General features: G+C 43.0%; 1 protein-coding gene across 1 annotated transcript in view; it reads left to right on the plus strand.

The window, feature by feature from the left end:
• Nucleotides 1-376: 376 nt before the first annotated feature.
• Nucleotides 377-20,289, plus strand: part of UCHL3 (ubiquitin C-terminal hydrolase L3) — a 60,961-nt gene continuing 41,048 nt past the window's right edge. Inside the window, exons 1-2 of the mRNA XM_075129043.1 lie at nucleotides 377-400; nucleotides 13,905-14,033. Coding sequence (XP_074985144.1) covers nucleotides 13,959-14,033 — 75 coding nt within the window. The 5' untranslated portion in view covers nucleotides 377-400; nucleotides 13,905-13,958. The remainder of the gene's footprint in view (nucleotides 401-13,904; nucleotides 14,034-20,289) is intronic.

Here is a 20,289-nt window from a genome sequence, read left to right on the forward strand (position 1 = left end):
CGTGAGGCGCTGTCAGTGCCCGGTCCTGCAGCTCCGCAGAAGGAAGCGCCCAGAGCCCGCAGCATGGAGCCGCACCGCTGGCTGCCCCTGGAGGCCAATCCCGACGTGAGTGCTTGAGGCGGGGGGAAGGGAGTGACTGGGGAGAGGGGGAGTATAAGGGGGAAGAGCTGGGGGAAGTGACCGGGGGACTGGGAGACAATAGGGGGAGGGGGCTACGTGGTCGGGTGACAGGCGGGGGGCTATGGGCGAGGGAGGAGACGATGGCTGGGGTGAGGGTGAGGGTCTGGGGCTATGGGGAGGGGGTGATGACCGGGCACCGAGGGGACTTTGGTGCCTGTAGCTGGGCTGGTGTGACAACTTACTCTCTTTTTTTCTGTTTTCTTTTCAGGTCATTAACCAGGTGAGCAGCTTTGTTTCATATAATACCCAGCCCCTTCCCCCTCCACCACACCCTTTACCATCACACCCAACTTCTCTCGCTTCCCTGTAATTAAGGGACCATACCCCCTTCACTGTCCCCAACAAAGCCTCTTTTACCCCCACGCCCTTTTCATAGGGCCTCCTATAGCCCATTTGAGTTTCTGAAGAAGTGCAAACATTTTTTTTCTGTGTGACAGTCCTAAGAGTGCAAGTAAGACAGAGTTTTTTTAAAATGTGGAAGAAGTGAATTAATTATGAGGGTGTTTCCCACTGTTTATACATCAGTGTACATATTTGGGTCCTAATTCTGGGCTTGGTTGGATGTGCACTTCTGTACTCATGTAGAGTCCAAGAGCTCACCCATGTAGATCCAATTACAGAACTGGAGACGTAGTCGTGTTTTGCTCTGAAAAATGTATGTGAAAATGGCATTATTTCAAACAATGTATCTGTACCTTGCTTCTTGTTCAGTCATATTTGCTCATTTTAGTGTCAGAAATAAGTTTTTGGTTTGTCTTTTTACTCTGGTTTCTCTTGTAGAACCAGCACAGCTAAAGTGAGCTCTGTTCTACCTCATGCATCAGTAGAATGACTGGCTATGTTCTGTTTGTAAAGCCACCTGTGTAGCCCTTAGTTTCAGCTGTGAATTCCTTAATAAAAGCAATAGTCTTGGCAAAGGCATCATTTGGTCTGTATACATCTTTTGCTGCTAATGATGGTGTTTGAGCCAGAAAACATAGCTTGACTTTTTCAGACCAGAATCACATTTTTAAAATTAGCGGGATGCTGAAGTACTATTACTCTGTGAAATAATGCATTGTGTGCCCTTAGTTGATCATGTACCTTGCTCTTTATGTGTGTAGAATGTTTATTTTAAGAAATTCCATGATAATGAAATTAATTTGTTGGGAGATGCAGGACAGGGAAGGTGGCTACTAGATCATTTTTTCAGGTTAATTCAGCAGTTTCTATGCCAGTGCTTTCATTTCAGTACAATGACTTGACGAAATTAAAAATAATTTTAAACTAAAATGTCTAAGAGTGTACCACATGTTCTCTGCTTTTCCCCCTATGCTTCTGGAATCTTACAGCTAAATTTATTTCAGATTTTGTAATATATAAACTGGATAGCTGGACTGAATAGTCCTTTTGACATCCAAGTTAAGTATCTGGTTACTTTCCAGTGAGAAAGAAAAAGGTGAAAATAAGACAAAAGAAGCTTGTTATTAATTTTTAACAACTCATAACTATAATAATTAGAAGCAAAAGAGAAACTTACCATGGTATAGCTTGGGACTAACTAACAGTGATAGGATGAAACTGAGGGAAAATTAATGACATTTTTCAAAATGTCAGAATTATGCCATCTTGTATTAAACACTTAATTTGGCTTTTGCACTTAATTTGGCTTTTAAAAAAACTAGCAATGTCTGAAAATGAATTTCTTCCATGTGAAGACTAATGGAGATGCCTGTTTTCCTTTGTAATCAACGGAAGAGCACTCAACTTGAACTTTCTTTTAGGACTTTCAAAATTTAAAATATTGGTGGTATACATAGCTTTGTTTTAAACCACCTTGTTTTTGATTACTTTATAGGCAGGGGAGATCTATGAGCTGTGGATGATGATGGAGGATACATACTTCCCACTTGAAGTGCTCTTCTCCTTTCTCTTAGCTGAGAAGGGAGGTTTACTTGCCATTCAGCTGCTCTTTATTCTAGTTGAAACAGAAATTCATTAAGTAGGGAGGAATAACAAAAACAAGCTACAACTCGAATGTGCCAATCCTATCTTGCATTATTAATCTTGTTAGCTTGTTTTCAGGACTCCTGCTAGATAAATTTCCTTTATTTTTGATGAGTTTTGAGTTGGAATAAGGTGAGAAGGGGGAAAGAAAACTTTCTTTTCAGTATCCGAGTAGCAGCCATGTTAGTCTGTATTTGCAAAAAGAAAAGGAGTACTTGTGGCACCTTAGAGACTAACAAATTTATTAGAGCATAAGCTTTCGTGAGCTACATCACTTCATCGGATGCATTCAGTGGGGAGCTGTATTTTCCACTGAAGAATTTTTGTTGAATTACCACTTTTAGGTCTGTAGTCGAGTGACCAAAGAGATTGAAGTGTTCTCCGACTGGTTTTTGAATGTTATAATTCTTGACGTCTGATTTGTGTCCATTTATTCTTTTATGTAGAGCCTGTCCAGTTTGGCCAATGTACATGGCAGAGGGGCATTGCTGGCACATTATGGCATATATCACATTGGTAGATGTGCAGGTGAACGAGCTTCTGATAGTGTGGCTGATGTGATTAGGCCCCATGATGGTGTCCCCTGAATAGATATGTGGACACAGTTGGCAATGGGCTTTGTTGCAAGGATAGGTTCCTGGGTTAGTGTTGTGTGGTGTGTGGGACGTACTGGCCACCGCTTCCAGCAGCTCCCATTGGCCTGGAGCAGCGAACCGTGGCCACTGGGAGCCGCGATCGGCCAAACCTGCGGACGCGGCAGGTAAACAAACCAGCCTGCCCTGCCAGGGGCTTTCCCTGCACAAGCGGTGGAACAAGTTTGGAAATGACTGACCTAAAGAATAAAGTGTGCTTGCGTAGGAAGTGCTGCATAGTAACTTATATCTGTTGCCAGTCACTCTGTATCTCTGAAGAGACAGCAAACAGGAGTTCTTAGGCAACCTGTTTGTACTGGGAATTATACAGTGAAGCAGGGAACTGTGTAACCTGGGAATACCATGCTAAGAAGGGAGAGAGACATGGGTCTCCACCCAGAAAGACCATGGCTGGGGTCCTGGAAAGTGAGAGTGGGTGTCCTTTCTGAACCACTTGAGAGGAAATACAGGTACAATTGTCCTGAACTGTGGCAAGGGATTTAAGTCTTCAAATATCTAAAGCTTGTTGTAAAGAGGATGGTGATTAATTGTTCTGAGTGTTCACCGAGCATAGGACAAGAAGTAATCAGCTTAATTTGCAGCAACAAAGGTTTAGGTTAGATATTCTGAAAACTTTCTAACCACAAGGTTAGTTAAGCACAGGAACAGGTTATCTAGGGATGTGGTGGAATCCTTGTAATTAGAGGAGTTAAGAATGGGGAGGACTAGGTATGCTTAGTCCTGCCTGAGCGATGAGATGGGGGGATGAATGGACTAGGTGACTGTGACCAGTTCCCTCTGGGGTGCCACCTGGAACTGGGGTATCACTGAGCCCCCTCCCTCCTCCCCCCCCAATCCACCAGTCTGGGCTCCCTCTCACCCTGTGTTGCTGTGATAAATTGTCAAGCTCTCCAAGGTTGCTCTTTCACCAGCATAAACACCGGTAGGGACACACCCAGCTGCAGTACTTACAGGCTCTGTGATCAGCTCTGTAAAGGGAGGCTACAGCTAAGGAACTGCCCAGCTGCTCAAGAGCACCCCCTTCTGGAGTGTAAACCCAAAATTACACTGTCTTGCGCTGCACAAAGACCTGTACAGCATAAGCTCATGAAATTTTCCCCCTCCCTCAATGCGGAAAGGAAATATACAACAGCTTTTTGCCCCAAGTTATGACTCCTACACACCGGTTTGTGATAAAGCAAAAACAAATTTATTAGCTACAAAGGATAGATTTTAAGTTATAAGGGATAGCAAACAGATCAAAGCATATTACCTAGCAAATAAACAAAAACACAATTTCGGCTTAATATAACTAAAGAGATTGGATAGGAGTAGCAAATTCTCTCCCTAATTATTGGTTCAAGGAGGCTGCAGACTCTTAAGGGGAAAGCTGCACTTTCTTGCATCTTAAAAAATCCATAAAAATTCACAGGCTAAAATTCCCTGTTAGCCTGAATCCAGCACTTCCTCTCAGTTCAAGTCCTTGTTCCTCAGGTGTTTCCAAGAGTCTTTTTGGGGCGGGGAGTCAGTGAAGAACCATGATGATGGCACTCCCCTGCCTTAAATAGCTTTTGCATATGGTGGGAACCCTTTGTCTCTAAGCATGGCTCCCATGCCTTTCAGTGCTAAAAACACTGGTATTCCAAGGTGGAGTCCAGTACCAGGTGATCTGGTCACATGCCCCTGTAGTGTCATAGCAGCCATGACTCTGTGGCTGTTTGTAGCATCCTCAGAAAGGCTCCCTGGTGGGAAATTAGCTCCTTAGACCTATTGTTCTTCCTAATAGTCCATTGACTTGAATGGGCCCTTGCCAGCCAGCCAGTAATGTTGTATACAGAGCCTGACAGTCTTTTGCCTAGTGGGCATTCCCCAGGTGTAAACACATTTGTAATAGATATATCGACAATATTCCAAACTTCAGATACCATAATGATACATGCATACAAGTAGGATAATCATATTCAGTAAATCATAACCTTTTCTATGATATCTCAGATTCCTTATCTTGCACAAAATACATCATAATTATTCCATACTTATATCACAATAATATTACTATGAAAAATATGGGGTGTAATGTCACAGTGACCTCTTAAGGTCCCTTCCAGCTACCAGTTCATAGAAATTTAGGGATCTTATTCTAAACTATTGCTATCACCACCACAACTAAAACGTTAGAAAACCTACCACTCTTGGATGAGAACAGCTGGCTCAAGCTGAACCACGGCAAGATGGAAGTGATGCTGTCTAGAAAGGGAAAAAAGTTATCGTCACCTTCCATTGAAGACATGCAGCCCCTGTTCATCAAAGTGGTATGAATGCTAAAGTTCCCGTTTGACTCCTTTCTAAATTTGGATGAGTAGGTAGTATCGGTATCAAAAGTTCTTTCTTTTACCTACAGCTTGCCAGGAAACTTTTCCCGTTCTTTCCAGACAGTGACGTGGCCACAGTGATCCATACATTTGTGACATCCAGGCTGGATTATTGTAATTCTTTGCATCTGAAGCTGAGTGTATATGATACACAGATGACAGCTGATACACAATACAGCTACCCTTCTTATCATAGAATATTGGGGTTGGAAGAGACCTCAGGAGGTCATCTAGTCCAATCCCCTGCTCATAGCAGGACCAACACCAACTAAATCATCCCAACCAAGGCTTTGTCAAGCCAGGCCTTAAAAACCTCTAAGGATGGAGATTCCACCACCTCCCTAGGTAACCCATTGCAGTGCTTCACCACCCTCCTCATGAAATAGTGTTTCCTAATATCCAACATAGACCTCCCACACTGCAACTTGAGACCATTGCTTCTTGTTCTGTCATCTGCCACTACTGAGAACAGCCAAGCTCCATCCTGTTTGGAACCCCCCTTCAGGTAATTGAAGGCTACTATGAAATCCCCCATCACTCTTCTCTTCTGCAGATTAAATAACCCCAGTTCCCTCAGCCTCTCCTCGTAAGTCATGTGGCCCAGCCCCCTAATCATGTCTGTTGCCCTCTGCTGGACTCTCTCCAATTTGTCCACATCCCTTCTGTAGTCGGGGGACCAAAACTGAACGCAGTACTCCAGGTGTGGCCTCACCAGTGCCGAATAGAGGGGAATAATCAAGTCCCTCGATCTGCTGGCAATGCTCCTACTTATACAGCCCAATATGCCGTTGGCTTTCTTGGCAACGAGGGCACACTGCTGACTCATGTCCAGCTTCTCGTCCACTGTAATCTCCAGGTCCTTCTTCCCAGCCTGTAGCGATGCATGGGATTCTTCCTTCCTAAGTGCAGAACTCTGCACTTGTCCTTGTTGAACCTCATCAGATTTCTTTTGGCCCAATCCTCCTCCAATTTGTCTTCTCTGTGGTCTAGGCTTCTGTGACCATGTGATGCTTATGTTCACTGGCTCTCAGTCAGTTTCCAATGTTAGTTGAAGGCCTTGCTCCTAATTTTCAAAGCAATCAGTGGATCAAGTGCCAGCTGCGTTAAAGACTGAATTCCTATTTATGAACCACTGCACAAGCTGTGCTCCTCTGGGACGTTACAGATCACAACGCCCCAGACCAAGTTCATGGGACTTGGGGACAAAGTATTTGTGATTGAGGGGATCCAGTTATAGAACAAATGGAGAGTTGATCAGACAAATTCAGGGTCTGAGCATCTTTAGGAAATGCTTCATTTGCTTTAGAAACCCCTCCCCTGTGAAAAAGGCCTTTCCACCATAAAAATAATTATTGTAGCACTGACTCTCAGACCCAGTAAGCCCCGAAAAAATTTAAAAAATGAAGATAAAAACAAAAAACCCTACCCCATTTAGAGATTCTTATCCCAAAAGGAGTGCCAGAGACTCCATGAAGTTCACTAGAGATTTGGTTATTGCTATGATTTTTACATGGAAGAAACTCTTATACTACAGTGATGGGTGACCATAAAAAATCTTAAGAAATATAGATAAATACACATTGATGTCCTTCTGAAGATATTAAGTAATGCTTTAAAAAAAAAAAAACTACCCAAACTCTACAGTAAATAAGAATAATTCACGTTTGATTTTTGTAAACCTATTCAGAGTTCCTACATTTCTTCTCCCCCACCCTCCTGTCTCCAGAAACACTTCATAAGAGATATCCTTCTTGTGCAGTTGGGTTACTGTATTTATCAAATAAACCCCTTATAATACATTAGTATGCCACTTTCTTAACTTAAGCTCTTGACTACTTCCCTAATAGATGCCAACAAAAAAAGTATTGGTGTATCTCTTAGATACTTATGCTATAGTATTTATGTGCCTCACAACATTAAATGCATTTATTTTTAGAATACCCCTGTGAGGTAGGAACGTACTGCTAACCCCATTTTGCAGATGGAGAACTGAGGTAATGAGACTGAGGGTCAGATTTTTTTAAGGTACTTACGTGACTAAAGATGCAGATAAACATCTAGTGGGATTTTCAAGTGACTTGCCCAAGGTCACATGGGAAGTCTGTTGTAGAGCAGGGATTTAAGCCTGGGTCTCCTGAGTTTGAGGCAGCACCTTTACTGTTGGACCATTCTTTGTCTACCCCTGAATTATCCTTCCTCTAGATCTGTGTGTAAGAATGGAGGAGGCAGAACAAATTCCAATGGCTGGAAGTTGAAGCTAGACAAATTCAGACTGGAAATAAGGCACAAATTGTTTTGACTAGATGTTCCTTCCACTACTGTCACTTTAAGTTTCTGAAGGTGACTATTTCACAATCCCTCACAGTTTGTGGCAGAGTTTAGAATGAATCTTTTAGGAAACTGATCCATCTGAAGTAATTGAAATGTTAACTCATTCTGCTAAGTATGAATTCATTTGCCTTTGAAGCTTCTGCAGTAATGTAGCAGTAGTCTCTCTTGCATGCTTAACATTCTGACTTTTGTTCTGCTTTTTTTGCTTTCACTTACCTTTTTGTTTCTAGTTCCTTGTTTTCACTTAGTTGTTCAACAGTCTGTCTTACAGATATGACTACACTAAAACAGTCTGACTCTCATGCAAAACTAGCACTCATCTTAGTGAATGGTATACAGTATAATGAAAAGCCATTGTCTCCCTAGTACAAACAAGTGAGACTGCTTACTGTACCGATTACATTGTAGCAAGGCAGAGGAGATGGTATTTTTTACTGCTCTAAATTTCTTGGATGAAAGGAGCTGTAGGTGCTGCATGTTTTTATAGTACATGGTAAATAACACAGCCCGTTGACCGCTTATTTGGAAAGGTAGGCTGAACAGCACCAGGTCCATTATACGTGGTGGTCTAGATTATTGAGACAGCCCTTCTGTGCTTGACAGAAGGGTGGTGGTGAGGAATATGTGGCTTTACATTAACTTTATGCCCTAATTTTCAATCTTGGAGTCATCATGCCAGTCCCAAAACTCAATATAGAGCAGCCTCAGGGCAGCTGTAATTTATGGTAGTTGGTAACAGCCTCAAAGTGTTGTTACAACTGCCAGGGATTAGCTGGACATAGAACCTCCCTCGCCCCAACTCCTGTGCTGGGAAAGGAGAGCAAGAAGGAGCCATTCTGCTGGGTCTGTGCTTGCTTGTGATTTCCTCCACACTGAGAGTCTGCAGGTTAGATTGTTATACCAATAAAATAAAAACCAGCAGGATCTTATTAGAGGGGATAAGACAAAATGTCACATTTATTGTGAATACAAAAAGAATCATAGTTGGCAGTCAGTTACAGCTATAACATTTCATTCAGTTTCACATTTATTCACATGTTCGTTCATACACACAGGTTCTGCAGCTGCTGTATAGTTACCAGTCCTGAATGTAGCTTGAGTTCGTGGCTTGGGTTCATAGCTTGTGGCGGCTAACTGGCCAGGAAAACCGGGCACAAGAAAGAGCTGGGTCTCTGTTGGAAGGGCATCGGTGCATGCCCATGTTGGCAACATAATGTTACCCTTCAAAGTCTTCCATCTCACCCATCCTTTTTGTAGGCTTTAGTTTGAATCCAGAGTCTATAGGTCTGGCTGTGTCACGCTGTTACATAGTTAAGTATCTACAGCTGCTGGGCCTCCTGATTTTTGTGTATAGGAATCACCCCCTAGTCAAAGTCCCATATCAGGCACCACCAGGCCTTTCTCTTGAAAGTATGGAACTATTTGCTGAAACATCAGGTACTGGTTCCAAACCAGGTGCTGAACTCAGACAAGATTCTTGTCTGAGGTGAATTCATCTTTCTATACCTCATGGGAGAGCACCTTCCATTCCTTCTGTCCAAAGCCAAATCACCCAGTAGAAAAGCTGTGGCAAACTTTGGGTGTTCAGAGTATTAAAGATCTGTTTCAAGTGCACTAAAATCAACAAGACTGGGCTCCTTGTTTGTCTCCTTTCATTTGAAGTGCTAAAGGCTCAGGGTATCCAAGCTATCAGTAACATAGATGGATCAGTGACATAGAGGCATATAAAGTGTCAGGTGTGCCTGTTCCACGCAGCATCAAGGCACACTCCACAAAATCTATGGCAACTTTGTGGGCAGACAGCGGTTGTGCTTCCACTACGAAACTGTAGGACAGCAATATGGTGATCACTTAACACCTTTACTAGATGCTATAGAGTGGACTATCTGTCCTCTCCAGAGGCCTCCTTTGGCAGAAAGGTGCTGCAAGTGGTGGTCATTTTGGGCAATTAACTCGAGGAGGTCTTCCCTATTTCATTCTGTTTTTCTTATTCCTCCTTATGTCTGTTCACTGTTTGCTACTTCCCATACATATCAGAATTGTGGGAGACGCTGAAATGCAGAATGGTTGGTGGTCATTTTGGGCAATTAACTCGAGGAGGTCTTCCCTATTTCATTCTGTTTTTCTTATTCCTCCTTATGTCTGTTCACTGTTTGCTACTTCCCATACATATCAGAATTGTGGGAGACGCTGAAATGCAGAATGGTAAGTTTCTTACCTGATCGTTTCCACTCTGCTAGCAGTGTCTCCCGCAATTCTTCCCTCCCTGAATGTCTTCCTAGCCAAGGGATAGTACTTAATTTTGGTAGTTCTGCTTGTAGGCCAGGGGTGGGCAAACTTTTTGGCCTGAGGGCCACATCTGGGTATGGAAATTGTATGATGGCCGTGAATGCTCACAAAATTGAGGGCTGGGGTGCAGGAGGAGGTGAGGGCTCTGGCTGGGGGTGCAGGCTCTGGGGAGAGGCCAGAAATTAGGAGTTCAGGGTGCGGGAGGGGGTTCCAGGCTGGGGAAGGGGGTTGGAGTGTGTGTGTGGGGGGTGAGGGCTCCGGCGGGGGCTGTGAGTTCTGGGGTGGGGCTGGATATGAGGGATTGGGGGTGCAGAAGGGTGCTGGGACCGAGGGGTTGGGGCATGGGAAGGAATTAGGAGTGCAGGCTCCAGGCAGCACTTACCTCAAGCAGCTCCTGGAAGCAGCGGCATGTCCCTCCTCTGGCTTCTACACAGTGACATGGCTATGTGGCTTTGTGTGCTGCCCCATCCCTGCAGCTCCCATTGGCCTCTGTTCCCAGACAATGGGAGTTGCGGGGGTGGTGTTTGGGGCAGGGGCAGCATGTAGAGCCCCCTGGCTGCCCCTACATGTAGGAGCCGGAGGGGGGACATATCGGCTGCTTCCAGGAGCCATGCGGAGCCACGGCGCACGCAAAGCAGGGCAAGCCCCCAACCCCACTCCCTGGCTGGAGTTTGAGGGCCGGATTAAAACATTTGAAGAGCCGAATGCCACCCCTGGGCCATAGTTTGCCCATCCCTGTTGTAGGCCATAGTCTACTGTACATAATTTATGGGTTGGCATGGAAGCTGTTGTTACTAATCATATTGTATGAGTTTGTACACAGCTTTGGAATGAATCATGTGGCAGCAGGCTGGAGAAGGGTGTGAGGGTAGCACAGGCTGTGTTACAGCTTTGAACTGTCTCCAGAAACCAGACAGGAGGAGAATGGCCCTTGTGTATTAGAATTGTGGGAGATTCAGCTAGCAGAAAGGAAATTATAATATAAGAAATTTACCATTCTTATCCAGCACATTTTAAGGTAGTTTAATTATATTTTTAATTCTGTTTTTGCACATTGAATTCCGATTTCATCCAAATAAAGATTGACACAGATTATTAATCTAGTAAATAAAAATACATCATGCATCACTTTCTAACAGAATTAAAATGTAAGAATTAAGAATCTTAAATGTACATAAACTATATAATTGCTTTAAACATGTGTATAAATACACACTATTCTCCTGGTTTAAAAAAAATACCAAATTCAGAGTAGAGGCTAGAGGTAATTGCAAATCAAGTAGTTTAAAATGATGCTTTAAAGATTACCAACCAATGAGAATCACCCTTTCTTTAGGAAAGTAATAACTAAAACATCCAAATGCAAAATAGGACTAAAATTGATTATTTAAACCAAGGCTTGCTGATTGTTGATTTAAATCATGGATTAAAATCAGTTATTTAAATAATTTTTACTTTAATCGATCCACTATGTCTAGATTCTTTTATACTTCCTTTAACACTGAATCGGATCACCACTTAACTTATTATGAGAGTGTTGGCTAACTGTTCTGCACTGTGAGATAGCAAGTAAGAATATTGGGAATAAAATGTTTAAAATGGCTAAGTGTCTAAGCTTCCCAAAACAGTGGGGATAAATCACAGCTGTTAAAAGAAAATGTAATAAACTAAATATGGTTGGAAGTATTTCATTGCTTTTCCTTCCTTACTTCCTCCCATACCACCTCACAAATACATGTAGTCTTGTGCACTCTGTTTCAACAAGGGCTAACAATCTCTTTTTATATCTTCAAACATTGGTAATTGGTACCCTGGGCTTCCTATGATGGACAGCCACCATGCCTCTCATCCAATGCAAGACTAATTTTAATCAGTATTTTAATTGTTTTCTTCTTTATTTCAAATTGTCAAGAAAGGACTACAGTAATCAAATACTCATACTTTTTTTGGGGGGGAGGGGGGGTACTCTTGAATGTAAACATCCCAGCCAACATCCTTGAGCAAAAAAATTAGGTCAGATTTGAATAAATCTACATAAGTGTACCTACCTGTTAGTTAATGTAAATAAATTTGCATAAATATGTGTGTACAGTGGGGGCACCATGCTAGGGAGGAGAGGGCTGAGAGATGTTTTTAATTTTGTCTCCCCCTTCCTTCCTTCTCTACTTGCATTATCATGTCATTCCAAAACACCCCACCAACCCCCAAAGAAACCAACACAAATCCTCACCTTTAAACAACTGTGTGGGGAGAGTTCTATTAAGCTTTTCAAAACACCTCCTTGGTGGTCCTCCCAGGCCTGAGTTAGCAGTTTTGAGAGCTACAGCAGGAGTTGCAGAGCTGCATCTGCTCACCAGCCAGCTCTCAGGATATGAGTTCTCCAGCCTTTCAGCAGGGGAGGGAGAAGCATTAGCCTGCCCATAATATGAGTGACCAGATTGTCCCTCACCAAGTGCAGGGGCTATTATTGGCTGCCCTTCCCCTTCTCCTGCATCCTGAGACTGCAGCCAGTTGAATAAGATTTCTTTTTAGATTAGGGGCAGACCTGTAGGAAGGTTGAAAATCCATAACCTACATGGAAACCATGTAGCCCCTGCATATGCTAGGGGACAACAATGCAGGTTCGAAAGTTAAATACACTACTTTTCTAGACTGTGGAAGGAGTGTTCTAAGATAGGGCACTGGCATCTCACAGTGCTTTGCTTAGAATAAAATAAGGCAGAACAAAGTTGCTATGTTTCATCTGTCATAGTAACAATTGTTTCTGAACTGTGATTTGATCAAATTCATCTAATAATCTCTTTTCTTGACATCTAACAAAACTGTCAATCAGAATGGCAAATATTTCAAAATTGTTAGATGGTTGTGTGTAGGTTCTGAAATCCTCCATATTTGAGGAGTAGAAGATAGTTATTTTAGGCTGTGTCTGACAAGTTTTACCAACAAAAGTAGTTGTTTAGTCAGAGATGTGAAAAAACATTCCTAAATGACGCAAATTTCCCCAACAAAAGTGCTGGTGTGGACAGTGCTATGTTGGTAGGAAAGGCTCTTTTTCTGACATAGCTAACACTGCTCATTGGGGGTGGTTTAATTAGGAGAACTCTCTCCTGCCGGCAAGGAGCGGCTACACTCGAGAACTTATAGCAGCACAGCTGTAGTGGTACAGCTGTTCTGCTGTAAGAGCTGTAGTATAGACATAGCCTTAGTATGTGATGAACAACTTTAAAGGGAGATCTGTTCGCGTGAAGGGGAATGATCTAAGGTTCTCAACTGGAAGGCCATGAACCCCTGTTAGAGGCAGGTTCAGCTTCCATTTTTTTTTAATGGCTAGACAAGTGGTAGTTCATGATCCAAAAGCTTTTTGCTGTTGTAACGTGTGGTCCTGGCATGGGAAAGGTTGAATACCACTGATCTAGAATTTAGTGAATAGCTCTGAAGAAACAAACTGAGAACTATATAAACTGCATAGTTATGGCCTAGCTTTCATTAATCTCTATCTAGGTAAAATGGGTACTTTATGCTGGGTGTCATAGGGTTATTTTTATTATATATCATCCTTCTTGCAAAAGAACACCTCTAAAGTGTACTCTGTAAAATGCTCAACCATTAATCTCTTTAGTGAAGAAGGTCCTCTTAGGGGTCAGATTGCTCAAGTCAAGTGACTAAATGAGTTACGTGCCTATTAACACTCAATATGGTATACTTTTAAAAATACATGTGAGGGCAGGGATTTTTTTTCTTAAATCCATGCACTCAGCTTTCATCTATTACAGATCCATGTGCTCCTCTGGGATCTTACTTGTCTCAGTGACTAAAATACAACTTGAAAAATTGTTGACTTGAACATCCACTCCCCCCTCCCCATATGGCATTTAAATATAGTTAAAACTGTTTATGCTGTAACAATGGCTCCTCAAGTAGATTAGCAAAGCGTTACACTTTTTCAGTTTGTCAGTCATGACAATTTAACCTTACTTCATCTTCCTGTTTCCCTCTCAAATATCTTGATCTGCACAAAAAGTGTATTTAACTTCACAGGTGAACAAACGTGCTTCTGGTGGATTATTTATGAACAAATCTGTTTAATACTGTGCCTTTTTCTTTTCCTTACTAGTTTCTCAAACAGTTAGGTATACATCCTGACTGGCAATTTGTAGATGTGTATGGTATGGATCCAGAACTACTTAGCATGGTGCCAAGACCTGTCTGTGCAGTGCTACTGCTCTTCCCAGTAACAGAAAAGGTAAATATTTACTATTGATACTTAGTAATTAAAGATCGGCAGATCAGTCAAAATGCCCTATCATATATAATATGAAATCTGTAATTCTTTACATCAGTGAGACTTAAAAAAAACAACAAACTTTCTTCAAAGTTCCTCTGGTTTGTGATACATTCTGTTCTTGTCAAATAAGATTATTAAACAAAACTGCACAATTGAAAAAGTATTAAAAATAAATCTATAAACAAAGGATATCTGATGTTGCTCTCAGTCAGTGATAGATGTGAATGATAATTTAAAGGATTTTGATATCTTCTCTTAATGGAACGGCAATATTTATTTTTGCTGTTTTAATATTTATATCACATAAAGGCATGAACAAAGTGGTAAGAAGGGATATGGAAAATGTGGAAAATATCAAACAGCCATTTATAAAACGTGTATTGATTTTGTAGTATCATAATGCAGTCCGAGCTTTAATCACTGTCTAGAGAAGCCTGTAGCTCCAACATAGCTTTCATTTCTTGGACAGATTGGGCATGTTTGTAACTGAGGCAGAATTGGGGATAATCTTTGTTTTTGATTTGTGTTTTTTGTCAAGAGGGGTTAAAGTGTATATCTTTCCCCAATCCCCATTCCAGGCTATGCACTTATCACTCAACATGTAAATATAGACTCTAGAGTGAGCATATGTTGGAGACAATTTTTTAAATATCTTAACGATTGCTTTAAATATTTTGAATCTGTGACATTCTCAAGTTACTGAGTACATCTCATGCAATTGCATATTTGACCGGAAATGTATGTACTTAAACATATCTATATTTATCTCTTCTTGGAGTGAGAGGGGCTGCTCCATTTTTCTGTTGTAGCATGTGATTTATACTGACACGTCAGTTATATAGAAATCTTGCCATAGTATCACCGGTGATAAAATTTTAATGACGCTGTTAACATCTCAAACAGAAGTGTCCATTTTTTCTTGTCCTCTTAACACACAACTTTTCTCATCGATAAGGCATTCTGAATGACTGGAACTATGTAATAAAAGTGAAGAAGTTGCCACAAAAATAAGTTGCTAGTCATGAATTGATGTAAGATTTGCATTATGAGGAAAATGTTGGGCCAGGAGCTCACAGGAATACTTTTCTAGCTATAGAAGTGAAAGAAGCAGATGACTTCTGCAGGGTTGCTGGAACAATTTGTTTAATGGGGGGGTGCTGAGAGCCATTGAACCAAACTGTAAACCCTGTATATAACGGAAGCCACTGCAAGCCAGGTATGCGGCAGCACCCCTAGTTCCAGCACCTATGGACTTCTGTCTGAACGATCCTGTTGATAGTTAACAATGAGATCATAAACACGTACTTCAGAACTGCTGTTTTTATCTGTTCTAGTTCATTAGTTTCATAGCTGTTCATTATGAGGGTTTCAGTAGTCTTTAACATAACTGTTGTAACTAGATGTGGGAATGCTCAGCTCCCAGATGTGGGAAATACTAGTTATGTAACTAGTGTAATTAGTGTGACTCCTTTCTGAGCCATTCTGCTTTCCCAAATGGGTGCTTCTTGTTGCTGGCATATCATTTCCTTATTTTCTGATACTTCCACATCTCTCAATCTTGAGCCCTTACATCAGTACTAGCCCTTTGACAGAGGGGGACTGAATAAGCCGCTGTTTAGAACTGTTAATGTGCCTCCTTGAGGCCTCACAATTTAGTGCTGCATAGTTTGCCCGGTAGTCTGGAATGCTTACAGCAGAGCAGGCATTCTTTCCTTCCTGAAGGCCAACCTGACTGTAGTTTGTAATACCCCTAACCTCTGCTGGCCAGTTCAGTGAGTAATAGTGCCCAGAAATTGAATATGCCTTAGTAGTAGTATTGCTAGTTCATTGTACCAACAAGTAATTTTTTAATCCCATAAATACATTTTTGTAGTGTTCTGGTTAAAGAAATGTAATGGATTTTTTGCAGCAGCATTGCTGTAAAAAAGTGCACAATAGAGCATTTTAGGCACATGTATAAAGCAGATACGGTTATTTGCTTAGAGATTTATAACTATTATTTATTGCAACCCTTTTTATTTCTGTGATTAACGAAGAAGTTAAAGGAGGGAAGCATCGTATTTCCAGAGAGAACAACATTCCAGCAGTAGATAAGAGAATGGAATGTTCTATAATTGACAAAACCAGCTGTCTAGTGCTTTCAGGTTTGCTGTGCTGACTGATAAAAATCAGTCATTAGGGCAGCATATTGAAAAGGTGGAAAGACTTAAAATCAGGACATACCTTCATTCTTGTAGTCCAGATTGTCTATCTGAAAACCTGCCTACTCTGTTCTACTTGCAAGCAGCTGTTTCTGGTTTATTTGTTTTTCCAGTTGTTTGTAAAAGCACTGTGTTTCTTTTATACTTATTTATTGGTAAACTTCTCCGCAGCAGACTAGATCACACCAAAGAAATGAAACAATACAGTTGTGTGTGTGTGTGTGTGTGTATGTGTGTATAGTGGGCTGAACATCAGCAAAAAACCCTCCCAATTCCATCGTTGTAGAGTATTTTCAAAGCAAAACAAGCTTTTGCTCCTAAAGGTAGCTTCTCTTCAGCAGAAATCCGGGAACTTGTACTGAGACCCAGAATTTGCTTCGTTGTCGCTGAGAGGCTCTCAGCAGCTCCAGTTCCCTCCCACCATGTCTTTCCTTCTGAACGGAAGGAAGCTGCTTATATCATTTCCCAGCCAGCTTTGGTAGAGTGACCTACAAACCCCAGCAGACCTTGAACTAAGGCTGGGTCTACACTATGAAAGTACTCTGATTTTACAGAAGTCGATTTTTAGGAACAGATTGTATAAAGTCAAGTGCATGCGTCCACACTAAGCACATTAATTCGGCGGTGTGTGTCCACATTACCGTGGCAAGCATCGACATTCCGAGCGGTGTACTGTGGGTAGCTATCCCACAGTTCCCGCTGTTCCCACTGCCCATTGGAATTCTGGGCTGAGCTCCCAATGCCTGATGGGGCCAAAAATTTGTTGCGGGTGGTTTTGGGTAAATGTCATCAGTCAATCCTCCCTCCCTCCCTCCGTGAAAGCAACAGCAGACAATCATTTTGCACCCTTTTCCCTGGATTGCCCCAGCAGACGCCATAGCACGGCAAGCCTGGAGCCCGTTCAGCTCACCGCAGCAGTTATGACCATTGTCAACAGCTCGCGCATTATCGTGCAGTTCATGCCGAACCAGCACCTGAAAAACCAGGTGAGGAGGCGACGGCAGCGCGGTGATGAGGACATGAACACAGATTTCTCTAAAACCATGGTCCCCAGCAATTTGGAGATCATGGTGTTACTGGGCAGGCTCATGCCGTGGAACGCCGATTCTAGGCACGGGAAACAAGTACAGAGTGGTGGGACCTCATAGCATTGCAGGTTTGGGATGATTCTCAGTGGCTCCGAAACTTTCGCTTGCGTAAGGGCACTTTCATGGAACTTTGTGACTTGCTTTCCCCTGTCCTGAAGCACAAGAATACCAAGATGAGAGCAGCCCTCACAGTTCACAAGCTAGTGGCAATAGCCCTGTGGAAACTTGCAATGCCAGACAGCTACCGGTCAGTCAGTAATCAATTTGGAGTGGGCAAATCTAGTGTGGGGGTTGCTGTGATGCAAGTAGCCAACGCAATCATTGAGCTGCTGCTATCAAAGGTAGTGACTCTGGAAAATGTGCAGGTCATATTAGATGGCTTTGCTGCAATGGGATTCCCTAACAATGGTGGGGCTATAGACGGAACGCATATCCCTATCTTGGGACAGCCTACCCCTTAATGCCCTGGCTCATGAAGCCGTACACAGGCACCCTGGACAGTAGTAAGGAACTGGTCAACTATAGGCTGAGCAAGTGGAAAATGGTGGTAGAGTGTGCATTTGGACGTTTAAAGGGTCGCTGGCGCAATTTACTGACTCGCTCAGACCTCAGCAAAACCAATATTCCCATTGTTATTGCTGCTTGCTGTGTGCTCCACAATCTCTGAGAGAGTAAGGGGGAGATGTTTATGGCAGGGTGGGAGGTTGAGGCAAATCGCCTGGCTGCTGAATATGCGCAGCCAGATACCAGGGCGGTTAGAAGAGCACAGCAGGGAGCGCTGCACATCAGAGAAGCTTTGAAAACTAGTTTCATGACTGGCCAGGGTACTGTGTGACAGTTCTGTTTGTTTCTTCTTGATGAAAACCTGCCCCCTTGGTTGCCTCTAAATTCCCTGTAAGCCACCCGCCCTCCCCCCTTCGATCACAGCTTGCTTGCAAAGGAAATAAAGTCACTATAGTTTAAAAAACATGTATTCTTTATTAATTGATTATAAAACAGGGAGATAGGTAGACCAGGTGGTGTGTGGGAGGAGAGTAGGCGGGAAGGAAAAGGCCACTTTAAAACTTCTTGAATGACAGTCTTCTGTTGCTTGGGCTGTCCACTGGGGTGGAGTGGTTGGATGCGCGGAGCTTTTCCCACCCCTCCACGTTCTTGGGCATCTGGGTAAGGAGGCTGTGGAACTTGGGGAGGAGGGAGGTCGGTTAAACAGGGGCTGCAGTGGCAGTCTGTGATCCTGCTGCCATTCTTGAACCTCCACCAGATGCTAGAGCATGTCTGTTTGATCCCGCAGTAGCCCCAGCATTGCCTCATGCCTCCTCTGATATTCCTGCCGCCACCTCTCCTCACGTTCATCAGCCACTTTCCTGTACTTTACTATTGTGTCCCTCCACACATTCTGCTGAGCTGTCAGTGCCAGATGACTGCATGAGCTCAGAGAACATTTCATCACACGTGCATTTTTTTTCACCACCTCATCTGAGATAGCCTTTGGGGTGGAGGAGGGAGGCTTGAAACATTTGCAGCTGCTGGAGGAAAAAAAGGAGTGAAGTATTTAAAAAGATACGTTTTACAGAACAATGGCTATACTCTTTCACGGTGAACAACATTATTCACATTACATAGCACATGTGATTTTTGGTACAAGATTGCATTTTGCATCTTATATTGAGTGCCTGTAGCTTTGGTGTTAGAGATCACACACGCAGTGCCGGGCAACAGAATTCGGCTTGCAGGAGGCCACGGTAAGCCATAGTCTTTAGGCTTCTGCAACCTTCGTAACAGCAGTGCCCTCCTCTCCCATACCAAGCAAAGCACGTTGAGTTGGCCATTTAGTGCTGCGGTTTTGCTGTTAACGTGCAGTATAGCAGAAACCAAACTAACCCCCATGCCCATCCAATTCTCTGGGATGATGTTTTACCTCTCACCCCACCACATGGCTGGTATCCGGGAAGATCCCTGCTAGCCAAATGCCAACAGCTCAGTGCCAATGCCCCCCGCCCCTCACCGCGTGGCTAACTGCTGGGAGGATATCTTTTCAGCCACAGGCAAACAGCCCAGTAGGAACGGCCACCTCTGAATGTCCCCTTAATTAAATTCCTCTATTTCAACCAGGTTACCATAAACCATATCACTTTCCTGAGGATAACACAGAGAGATAAAGAACAGATGTTGCTTGAATGCCAGCACACACCGGGACTGTACGCTGCTAGGCTTTGTCATACAATGATACCAGATTACTTGCTACTAGCATAGCGTGGTAAAGTGTCCTACCATGGAGGACGTAATAAGGCTGCTCTCCCCAGAAACCTTCTTCAAAGGCTTTTAGAGTACCTCCAGGAGAGCTTCATGGAGATGTCCCTGGACGATTTCCGCTCCATTCCCCAGACACGTTAACAGACTTTTCCAGTAGCTGTACTGGCCACGAATGCATCCCAACTCCTCAGGGCTAATTAATCATTAAAAAACGCTTGCTTTTATAACATGTATTGTATTTTAAAAGGTACACTCACCAGAGGTCCCTTCTCCGGCTTCATTGGGTTGGTAGGGTTTTTCAGTCAGGGTGATAAAAAGATCCTGGCTGTCTGGGAGAATGGTGTGCTGTGTGATCTCCTCAAGCTCATCCTCCTCATCTTCCCCATCCGCAAAATCCTCAGGCATGGCGGAGAGTACCCCATCATCGGAGTCCACGGACGGGGTGGGGTAGTGGTGGCAGCCCCCCCTAAAATTGCATGCAGCTCATAGTAGAAGCAGCATGTCTGGGGCTCTGTCCTGGAGTGTCCGTTCGATTAATTGGTTTTCTGGTACGAGCTTGTCTGAGCTCCTTAAGTTTCATACAGCACTGTGTTGGATCCCTGCTGTAGCATCTGTCCCTCATGGCCTCGGAGATTTTTTGAAATATTTTGGCATTTCATCTTTTGGAACATA

The sequence above is a fragment of the Caretta caretta genome, chromosome 1 (genome assembly GCF_965140235.1).
Source record: "Caretta caretta isolate rCarCar2 chromosome 1, rCarCar1.hap1, whole genome shotgun sequence".
NCBI classification, from domain to species: domain Eukaryota; kingdom Metazoa; phylum Chordata; order Testudines; family Cheloniidae; genus Caretta; species Caretta caretta.